Consider the following 12,015-nt stretch of genomic DNA (forward strand, 5'->3'; position numbering starts at 1 on the left):
CTCCCAGGCCCCCTGAGCTCCAGCCACACACCTCTCTACTCCTGAACATTCCATAGTTTTTTCCCTTCCTGCCCCTCACCCTCCTAGGCCTTGGTGAAAAGTTTCCTCGCCTGGAAGGATGCTCCTTGATCTTTGGATCATTGAGTACTCATTCTTTACCTCTTCCATGGGACCACTCATATTTTATACTGGGTGAAAGAGTCTATTTTAAGAAGCCATATTAGTAAGTTGCTTAACACTTGGTCGTGGAAGGTCTGTAGTCAGGGATCATTTCTACACATCTTGATAATCCCACCATCCAGCATAGTCCTGGGGGTAGTAACAGGAATAAGATAAATGTCTATAGATAAAACAGATGTCCCAGAAATCCCAAAGAGCGAGTCTTGCTGCTACGTGTCAGGAAAAGTTCCTCGATAAAGACAGCGTGAGGTTTTGAAAAAGAGACTTTTAAAAGGGATAGGACTGATGAATAAAAATAATATGCATATCTGAATTAAGGTTGTTTGCCCACCCTTGTTTGTTTCCATTTAAAAAATCAAAGTATGGTGAGTAAAGCTGCACAATCATGCCCCATCCATATACTCAGTACAGATACAATGCTGGCCTGAATACTCCATACCTCAAAATCACTAAATTTTACAAGCAAATCTTCTCATTTTAAAGGAAAGAATAACGAAACTATCTTTCCTCTCATTCTTAACCTTCAAAGATGTTTTAAACAGTGGTATCCCCATAGGCAAAAAGCCATGAGTAGAAATTCAACTGTTATACTGCTTTAGGCAGACAGCTAAAGCACCCATTTATTAATCATCATGAATCAAGCCAAGTCCATTCCAAGCACTCACAATCTGTAATGGACAAGCGCCAGCAAATGTCAATGGGAAAGATGTGAGACATTCCCAGGATGAAGAAGCGAACACATACAGGCCCAGAGAACACACAGGCAATGGTGGAGAGTCCAGATCTGGCTTGAAGAGAGCATTCTTTACATACAGTTTGGAGCAAGGGCCTGTGGAATCCTGAAGGCCAAGGTGAAGAGCCTGTGGCACATCGCAGGGAGGCCATGAGCACTGATGAGTAGGTGAGGCAATGGGACAGAGTTCTAGTACATAGGATAGAGCAAAATTTGGAAAGAATGTTTTAGAACTTAGTTCAGCACGGCAGAGGTAGTGAAAGCCAGAGTACTGTGGACAGAAAGAACAGAACAGGAGAGAAAGACTGCAGAGCTCTGGGGAGTGCTGTCATCAACTGAGCCCAGGGAAGCAAGTCTGGTGTCAAATCAGCCTGAGGTTTTCCATTTAGGTGTAGAGGGAGGGCTTGGGCCACCACAAAATACGCAGAGGAGCTGACAAGGTGACATACGCATATGCGTATGTCATGGATATGCATGGATATGCAAGGTGCTGTCCCCTTAGGACCTGGGGGAGGAGTCGGGGAGAGGAAGAAGTCAATGGAGAGGTTAATTTAGGGCCAATGCCAAGTATTCCGCTGAGGTTTCTCCTCTTCCACGTGAGGAGCTTAAAACTGAAAAAGTAAAATAAAGTTCAGAGGTGGAAGCAGCACTGAAACGACATCATCTGGTTGAGCCTAGGAACTTAAGAAATTAAACACTTTCTATTATTTCTATTTTACAGGGTGGCCAGGGAAGGTTAGGCTATTGGCCAAAGGGGTCAAAAGTAAAAAGAGCCAAAGTGCCGTGACTCATAGGAGAGACATTTTGCATGTACATAGTCCTGCCTTCTATTTACCATGAACAGTTTAAGTTCCTACAAGGGCCAGAATCTATACATGATCCTGCTAGTCCCCAGATACGGGACAGTGTGTTACAGAATTGATACTTGAAAGTGCTCACTATCAAATTTAGAAGCAGTCTATGAACCTATTCTGTTAGTTAATTGACAAATACATCAAAGAAATAAATCAGTCATTGATTAAAATATTTTTGGAGTTACCTAGGACCAGGTAGCCCCCTCCACTTTGTACTTGCAAAAACATACTCTATTTCTCTCTCTTATACACACAAAACCCTTTATATCATATAAGTTGAATAAGCAAATACCAGCCTACACAATTCTCCAGCACACCTCCAAGCCCTGATACAGTATTCCAAGTAACTCTCTAGCTTTTGCTCCCATCTGTATCAGGCTCATTATACCAACACTCCCGCACACGGTGTCAGAAAGGTGAAGTGCCAAATTCACAAAGGGGAGACCCCAACAACTCATTGCTACTGTGATATCAATCACGGCTGGTGGGTTTTACTTTTATCTCCCTCTCTCCTTAGTTACCCCTGCTCCCACTGTCAGTTCAGTTAGAGTATTTCACCTACACCTCACAATAGGTCGAGAGGAAATAGACACACGCTGTGAAAAGCTGGTAATTTTATTGGGTTCCTTTACCTTTAAAAATCTGTTACTTGGTCAAGTCTGGTTTCTGGGCTCCTTTTTTGCAGGGAAATTGAGGCAAACATTTTTATGTGGTCCTCTGGTGCCTGCTCTGTACTCTGAGAGTTATATACACAAGGATCATTAGAGTAGGGTTTCGCCCATTAAGATATAATAACCGTCAGCAGGGACAAAAAGCAGATCAGTATCACAAATTCAAACTAACAGGCACACATAAAAACTATGCGCCTGCTTCAGGCACAGGGACGGGGGTCAAGGTCTTACACAATAGGTAAATTCCCTCTCCACTTTGGAGACAGCTTTTTCACAAGAGCGGGGTAAGGAGAAAGAACAGGCAGGAATTCTCACAGCCCTCTAGCCATTTTTAACCCTGAATGCTTTTCTATCCCAAAGCGCACCTTGTCGGAATAAAGAATGGTTGTGTTTGCTGTTCTGAAGGGTTTCTAATTAGTAAAAAACATGTACTTACTCAAGAGAGCTGTTCTTGATCAAAGTAGTATCTTTGGGCAAGAAACACATGGCAGACTGAGGTAGGAAAGGCATACTCCTTTTATTGTTGTTTAGCCGCTAAGTCGTGCCTGGCTCTTTGCAATCCCATAGATTGCAACACAGCAGGCTTCCTTGTTCTTCACTGTCTCCTGGAGATTGCTCAAATTCATGTCCATTGAGTCAGTGGTGCTATCTAACTATTCTTAGTTTGTTCGGTTAGACCAAGTAAATCTGGTTGTCCAAGGTGTGAAAGATGTCACATGGGTAGGGTTGGGTTGCTTTAGCAGGCTTTGGCTATCGCTGGTTTTAAAACTGGAGCCTATCATACAGAGTGAAGTAAGTCAGAAAGAAAAACACCAATACAGTATACTAACGCATATATATGGAATTTAGAAAGATAGTATGTATGCGAGACAGCAAAAGAGACACAGATGTGAAGAACAGTCTTTTGGACTCTGTCGGAGAAGGCGAGGCTGGGATGATTTGAGAGGGTAGCGCTGAAACGTGTGTATTATCATATGTGAAGTGGATCGCCGGTCCAGGTTCGATGCGTGAGACAGGGTGCTCAGGGCTGGTGCACTGGGATGACCCTGAGGGATGGGATGGGGAGGGAGGAAGGAGGGGGGTTCAGGATGGGGAACACATGCACACCCATGGCTGATTCATGTCGATGTATGGCAAAAACCACTACAATATTGTAAAGTAAGTACCCTCCAATTAAATAAATTAATTTAAAAAACAGCCTCTATGTAGCCCATTGTATGCTTCTTTGCATTGCCTTCAGTACATGACATCTTTTATAAGTGGGTGTTTAAAGATCCTTTTCAAGTGGAATATTCTCAGTCCAAGAAAGAAAAGGTGAATATTTGATTATCAATAGAAATTATTTTGTTAGCAATGTTAGCTTCCAAATAGCCAACATAAAACTCAGCTCTTTCAACCAAATTATAATTTTTTAGGGCTTGATAAATAATTTGTAAGGAAAAGAGAATGGAATGGAGAAAGCAACATGGAAGGCCTTGGGTTTTTTGTCTTGTTTGTTTGTTTTGGCCATTTTGATCATGGCATGTGGGATCTTAGTTCCCTGACCTGGGATCAAATTTATGCCCCCTGTCTTGAAAGCATGGAGTCTTAACCACTGGACCACCAGGCAAGTCCCAAGCCCTGGGGTTTTTAAACTCTCAGGTAATCTAACCCTCAAAATTCCCACAAACCAATTCCTCTGACCTCTCTTAAGAGAAAGGCAAGGATGTGGGGTCCCAGAAAGAAGGTGGTCTTAGCAGAATCTAAAAGCTGAAGAAAGGGAAAGCAGGACTATTTCCCCACAGTCTCACCTCTCTATGAGGCCATCACTGAGAATGAAGACCAAGCTTGTGACAAAACTGGGCAAGAGGTGAAAAGAAGGGGGCCAGGCAGAGACAAGTGTCAAAGAACCACACAGGGGCCAGAACAAGAGCTGCAGAGCCTGCCCCACAGAAAGCTCAGTAGCCAGGTCTCTTCACAATGGCCAGAACACTCCTATAACCTTTCCCTACTGACCACCGTGCTTCTCCTCCGATGGCACCAGGCCCACCTGTGCAGACACAGGTATAGGCCAAGCCTTATTCCACGCACATATCCAGAGCAAATGCTGAGGGCAGCAATTATTTAGCAGCTTAAAGGCATCTCTGTGCACTCCACCAGAGGGTGGGGAAAGCAGACAGGCAGTACTGGGGATGAATAGTTAATTAGTAGCTGGCTTTTATTGGCAACTTGCTGTGTGCAAGGCATTGTTCTAACCATTTTACATTTATTCATACAAGGAAGATTCTACTGTTGCCCTGAGTTTTACAGGCAACGAAACTAAGGCATGAAGAATGGTTTCCCAAGCTCAGTTCCATAACCAAATTGACTGGACCATGATTGTACTTCTTTTATCCTTTGTAAGTGTCAGTCTAGAAATAATCACTCCACCGAAAGGAGACCTGGGAAGAGGAAATGGCAACCCACTCCAGTATTCTTGCCTGGAGAATCCCACGGACAGAGGAGCCTAGTAGGCTGCTGTCCATGGGGTCACACAGAGTCAGACGTGACTGAAGCGACTTAGCAGCAAAGGAGACCCGAGTTTGATGCCTGGGTTGGAAGATCCCTTGGAGAAGGGAATGACTAGGCACTCCAGTATTTTTTGCCTGGAGAATTCTTGGGACAGAGGAGCCTGGTGAGGTTCAGTCCAAGGGGTCACAAAGAGTCAGACACAACTGAGCAACTAACATGTTCACTTCTCAAAATTCTCACCACACACACACACAAAAGTGCTAACCAACTACCTGTTAAAAGTCTACACAGAAACCTTTGCCTCTGAATGGCATCACATGTTTTATACATCAATCAGCAGTCTCCCAGTAGGAACCATAGATACCCAGGCCACAAAAATGTCATTTGTGTATTATACACATCCATAATGCCAGCATTATTTAATTATTGCTAATACTTAATTCATTTCTATGGTCCTTTTTTAAAATTTGTGGCCACACCCCATGGGCATGTGGGCCCTTAGTTCCCCAACCACAGACTGAACTCGAGCCCCCTGCATTGGAAGGTGGAGAATTAACCACTGGACCACCAGAGAAACCCCTCAAATATGCTATCTTAATATATGTCATAAGACAATCAAACTTTGTTAATTATTCACAGTTACTGACAATAATCAGTATTGTGGTTCCCAATCATAGCAAAAAAGAATGTCTAAAAAACAAAAGGAGACCCAGAACTTGAAAAGGCATTATCTTAGTAGAAAAGAAAATCTAAGAAGAAATCAACAGTAATATAAAATCCAGTTTACTTAAAAAGATATTACTAATTGCAATTTCATACTGCATGCCAGAACCGACTAAAAAGGGAAGCGAAGGCACAAAAAATGAAGAAACACAAACAAAAGTTTCCCCAGACACATAAAGAATAGCAACTGTCAAGGGAATATATTTTATGATACTATCTACATTGCCAAACACTTGCTGGTGTATCATGTAAGTTGGCACAGACCTTTATTCAAGCTTTGTTGGAGACAGGAGGCAAGAGTAAATGACACAGTGTAAACAGGAGCCAGCTAGCAGGTGACAGAAATAAGCATCCCGAAAGGGACACATCTAGTCTGTCCCCAAAGCTCCAAGTCACTCAACCTGATCAAGCAAAAATCCCAATTCTTGTCTAAGTTGAGGCATGTACTCGGTCACAAGGTGCCTTTTATAGGTGCAATTAAAATTGTCCAGGGTTCAAACCTCAAAGAGGGGCACAAGCATAGAATTCACACAACTTCCGCTGCTTCATCCCCTCCATTCTCTAGGGCAGTGGAATGAGAAACAGTCTGGGTTAAGCTGCTTCTGTTCTTCCTTTGGTTCCGGTTCTTTTAAGCCAAAATTACATTCCAGGCAGATTGGATGGTCTCAGCCGGTTGCCTGAAGGTAAAGGACAAAAGAAATGCCACCCTTGGCTTTCTGGACCCAGCTCCGAGAGGGGAAGAATGCTCAGGGGTTCAGAGAGAGGTGGGTGGGACCCTGCTGCTCAGGTGTCTTAGACTCAGCAGGAAGAAACGAGAGCTGGGAAAGGATATACAGTAGCATTAGAGCTACTGTTTATATTCATGCCCAAACTGAGCTCTGCCCATGCTTAATAAGCTGATTGACTCTGATGCCTCCCTTTGGTACGTCAGTAGGTCATGACTACCTGTCACCATCGGTGGGTAAACTCACACGTGGCTTCCTCACTTGTTCCTTTACTTCCAATGTACTGTGATTTGGTAGCAGTGGCAGCGGTGTTGGGGGGGTATTAAATAACATTTTCTGATTCTAAAATCTAGTTTTAACTAAACTCGACAAAATAAACCAGTTGGCTTCAAAAGATTCCTGAAGAGAAACCCCAGACTGAAGATAATCCATCAACAATAAGAAAAATGGCAGAGCACAGGCTTGACTGCTAGTATAAGTTCTTCATCAATCGTGGAATGAATTAGAAACGGGGACAGTTGAATTAGATCTGCCAAGATGCTGACCTCCATACATTATAGTAGAATTTATCAAGAGACTGTTTGAAATGTGGGTTTAAATCCACTATTTTTAATAATAAACTTCATTTTATGTATATACTGAGCTGTGAGATACTAGCTGTTGAGAATTTAAAGCTATCAAAATCAGTAACACATTTAAAAATATTAATCTCAATTTAATTTATATCGTTGCATTCATTTTATGATGTGAATATTAGTTCTGTTGCACATTTACATGATGTACCAGTTCTTAAAAACATGTCTTGAGAAGCATGCTCTAAAATTTTTACTGGCAGAGGTGCACAATAAAAATTTTGCCTTTTGAGTATAGGTCTTCCAGACCAGAATTAGAATGTTCCTCAGGAAGGCCCTGCAGACAGTGACTGCAGCCATGAAACTAAAAGATGCTTGCTCCTCGGAAAAGAAGCTATGAAAAACCTAGACAGTGTATTAAAAAGCAGAGGCATCCCTTTGCTGACAAAGGTCTGTATAGTTAAAGCTACAGTTTTTCCAGTAGTCATGCACAGATGTGAGAGTTGGACCATAAAGAAGGCTGAGCGCTGAAGAACTGATGGTTTCTAACTGTGGTGAAGACTCTTGAAAGACCCTTGGAAAGCAAGGAGATCAAACCAGTCAATCCTAAAGGAAATCAACCCTGAATATTCATTGGAAGGACTGATGCTGAAGCTGAAGCTCCAGTAATTTAGCTACCTGATGAGAAGAGCCAACTTATTGGAAAAGACCCTGATGATGGGAAAGACTGAAGGGAGGAGGAGAATGGGACAATAGAAGATGAAGATGGTTAGATGGCATCACCAACTCAATGGACATGAGTTTGAGCAAATAGGTGGTGAAGGACAGGCAAGGCTGACATGCTGCTGTCCACGGGGATTAAAGAGTTGGACACAACTGACTGAACAACAGGAAAGCCCAAGACAATTCACAGTGAATTTCAGATGCCTGGAAATTCATTATGTTTTAGACAACTGGCATAAACCTTGACAGAGATTTCTATAAATTATTAGGCAAAAAGGAGCAAAGTCCAGTCAGCATTCTCAGATCTGAGTTTTAGACTCTGGGTATACAACTAACTTACATTTTGATTCGAGATTCCTAAACAGGAAGATGGTCTTTGATACAACTGAACTCTAAACTGAGATTCTGGACTAGTTAGAACTAAAGTGAAAAATGTTTTATTTTGATGTTAGATTAAATATTATAAATATGAATTCTGAGAGTGTACGGGAAATTCCAAATGGATGCCAGGAGGTTTCTGGCACCTAATCTGTTGCAATGCATATGGAGGTTTATATCAAGAATAGTCAACAGCAATTTTCCATCTCCCCTGGGGAAAAGAATAAGAGGAAATCACCAACATGGAATGAAAACACTAATTTGCAATCATTTAGGAAGTCACTGTAGCCAAGGATGCCAAATGTTTTTAAATATAAGTCACCCTAGTTAAGTAGATGGAAAATCAGCAAGGAGTAAATCACTTGTTCAGGATATCTCCTGGACCAAATACAAGTGATGTGGTGTTATGGTCAGTGTCCTCAAGCCATTCTTCCTCCACAACCAAGGTCTCGCCTTTAGTCACGCAGTGCTTTAAACTTCAGTCAGAACAGAGACTTAGGTTTCCCCTATGAGATCCTGCACACCGCCTGGGGTGGAGAGAAACACACACGGGTGGCTATCTTTGTGGGGATGTTCGCTCTCTAATCTAGCCCTATTTCCTTAGTATCAAGCTAGAATTCTCAGACGTTCTCGAACACTTCAGCTGAAATGTCACCAGTCATCTCCAACTCAAATCATGCAAAACAGAACTGACCTTTCAGCTTCTACCCACGCTTTCCCCCCTCTACTTTCATTTTATGCTTTTGGCACCATTATTCCCATTCTTGTTGAAACCAGCAACCCCAAACTTCTCCATCATCATACGAATCTCATGGGGCTAACCATAACAATCTGCTCTTCAGACATCCCTTGTACATGGTCCCCTCTACATTTCCACAGACACAGCCTTAGTTCTGGCCTCTGCCATTTATTATGTCAACAATCACAATCCCTTTCTATCAGATCTAGCCATGCACACATGCTAAGTTGCTTCAGTCATGTCTGACTCTTTGCAACCCCATGGACTGTAGCCCACCAGGCTCCTCTGTCCATGGGATTCTCCAGGCAAGAGTACTGGAGTGGGTTGCCATTTCCTCCTCCAGGGGATCTTCCCAAACCAGGGATCGAACCCGCACCTCTTATGTCTTCTGCCTTGGCAGGCAGGTTCTTTACCGGCGCCACCTGAGAAGCCTAGATCTAGTCACCCACCTGACTATTTCTGTTTATTCATTCAACAGACCCTTGATGATCCTCACCTCATCGCCAGGTACAACAAGGTGTGAGGGACACATCAGTGAGCATTATCCCTCTTGCAGTTTATCTTCTGATGACGGATGTAAGTCAGAAGTATATGAACAAAGAAAATATTAAGTGCTGAGTAGAAAATAAGAGAATTAACTTAGAGTGACTTAAATTAGGGAGGAGGATCTGGGAAGACCTCTTTGAGATGTTTAGCTGAACCCTACGAAATGGTAACCCACTCCAGTATTCTTGCCTGGAGAATCCCGTGGACAAAGGAGCCTGGTGGGCTACGGTCCATAGGATCACAAAGAGTCAGACATGACTGAAGCGACTTAGGAGCAAAGAAAAAGAGTGTGCTATTGAATGGGGCTGGAAAAGCATTTCAAACAGAAGGTACATACTGTGCCTTCAAAGACACGGAGGAAGGAGAGAACTTGGCCTGTTAAGGAATCAGAGGACCACTGACGCTGGAGAACAGTGAGAGAGAAGTGAGCACAGTCGAGTACAGGAGAAGATAGGTCTGCCGCCAGAGCATGACTTGGAAGCCAGTCTTCTGTGATTGGAGAAGTATTTCTGCACTCAAAATGAGATCACAGCACTGCCCCTTTTAACTTCTGTCTCCGTGTTACTGATAGGATAATATTTGAATTTCATCTGATGACAGTCAGGATCCTTCCTGGTCTGGATACTACTTGCCCTTCGAGTACTTTGTTCTGAAACCACCCACATTCACATTCAACTTGTAGACTCTAGATTTGCCTCCTTTTCACATGCCTCCTTTCATCAGCTGGAAAAGCTCCTTCTCTGTGTGATGACCACCACCATTTCATCCTCTAAGACTCATCTTAAGTTTTACAGGAGGAGCCGGTACATTGATCTCTCGTTGTTTCACAGGTATCTTTATTCTGTGATCTTAGGATACTCTGTACATCTCTCCCACCATCCTGTGAACTCTTGAGAATGTGAAATTCAGGATGTTATATGTTGTGGTAGTCACGGTGTCTGAAACAGAGCTGGCATTCAGTACATGCTTATTGAGGGAGAGAGGGAAAGAGGAAGGGAGGAGGTAGGCAGGCAGGCAGAAGTTTTGTCCAAATGCACTAGAATGAAATTTATGACATTCTGATGCCATCTAGTCTAAGGTTTACTCTATTCTTTGAAACCAAATTAAAATTTAAAAGATTCTTTATTGAATGACTTCTATATACGATAAACTAGCCCAGTTCATGGTAAACAATGCTTAATTACCAGAGAAATTCTAAGGAAAGTAATGCTACATGTGATAAAGGACCATACACTGGCTCTGTTACTTGCTATCAGTTAACAGACCTGGAGGTACTGAGCCCCCAAATTCTACTTCTTCAATATACACTATAGGCAGTATCAAACAGACAACACAGAAGGGCCCACTTTACAAATGAAGAAAGTAAGGTTGCTTTTAAGAGTTGAACAAGTAAAAACTGGATTATCCATTACCTCTGTGAGAGGTAACGGTGGGCTGAAACAGCCAGAACTATTATTAAGGTGACCAAGCTGTTATCTCAGCAAGAGGAGCAATGGCATAAGCAAATATCTAATGCCAAGTAGAGATAAGTGAGGTGGAAGTAACAGTGAATAGATATTATAAACATTTTTGTCATGCTGAAGGAAAATTCTCTATTGTCCTCTGAGTGGATATACTAGCTTTCTGGTTTATTCATCAGCTTCTTATGAGTCTGCATGAAGCGCAAGTTACTGTACCTACCTCTGTACACTGACAAAGCTGAATATATGACTGAAAGACTGAAGAACAGTCTCTTAGCTGTGGTCACTTCACCACGGTTAACATGCTGTGTGACCCTGCCTGCCTGCCAGCTGGTCTGTTCCAATCAGATCTCATGACAGCTACTTCTCTCACATTAAAACAAATGTTTTAGGTCAAGGTCAGCACAAGGAGTCCTTTCATCAGGATAAGAACACAAGGCCAAGTGCATTCCATTCATGACCAGACATGGATTCCGAATGAAATGTAACCGACACAGCTCAGGCTCCTAAGTGACCTTCAGATGCCAGTGTCAGTCAAATGCTTCTAAAAAGAAATTAAGCGAGAGTTATACTGTTAGATTCATCTGGAATGTATTACTAAATGAAAACATGAAGTGGAGATAATCGTTTTTTAGAACTTAGGATCCAACTCTGGTGGATAACAGAGATGCTTGAAGCAAGAGAAAGAACTAAAATGGTGCCCATGAGTCCTAAAGTCTGTGATGCTACAACCAACATTTCCAACGCTAAAATTTAAGTTCATGTCTACTTCATGAGAGCACGTTCCTATCCAGGGTAGACTGTTGAAAAAGGTCTGGGTGAACTAATCTCTTATTCAACTCACCATGAACATTCAACATTCATTCAATGTTAGAGTGCCAAGGGATGAAGGTTTACAGTCCTGAGTTGATAACTGGAATAGCACACTGTTGGAATGAGTCTTATCCATACGGCAATCTGATGTACACTACAACCGAACAAGCCTAAAGAGAAATGAATCAAGTGCCGTTGACACTGACACTATGGATAAAGACTAATATCCATAGTGCTACTTGTTATGGTAATGAAACCAAGCATGCTTGATTTTCACCAGGCTTAGAACGAGCACTGTGGTTTAGGATAAGACTCTGCCACTATATCTGAAAAATTCCTTTCTAATTTCAATGACTGCATCAAAAAAGGGAGTCTCCTTGACAAAAGATTATAAACTAACCTGCCAAT

General features: G+C 42.3%; 1 protein-coding gene across 27 annotated transcripts in view; it reads right to left on the reverse strand.

The window, feature by feature from the left end:
* Window positions 1-12,015, reverse strand: part of FMN1 (formin 1) — a 497,211-nt gene that overhangs the window by 175,132 nt on the left and 310,064 nt on the right. For 2 of the 27 annotated variants that reach the window (XM_086322052.1, XM_086322053.1), the window contains one exon: window positions 5,901-6,328. The exons of the other annotated variants lie outside the window; for them this stretch is intronic. In XM_086322052.1, the coding sequence (XP_086178178.1) occupies window positions 6,291-6,328 (38 nt within the window). In that variant the 3' untranslated portion in view covers window positions 5,901-6,290. Of the gene's footprint in view, window positions 1-5,900; window positions 6,329-12,015 lie in introns of those variants that run through there. 27 annotated transcript variants of the gene reach the window in all.

This window comes from Bos grunniens, chromosome 10 (assembly GCF_055505025.1).
Source record: "Bos grunniens cultivar Pamir isolate PY7600 chromosome 10, Bosgru_T2T1.0, whole genome shotgun sequence".
Taxonomy (NCBI): domain Eukaryota; kingdom Metazoa; phylum Chordata; class Mammalia; order Artiodactyla; family Bovidae; genus Bos; species Bos grunniens.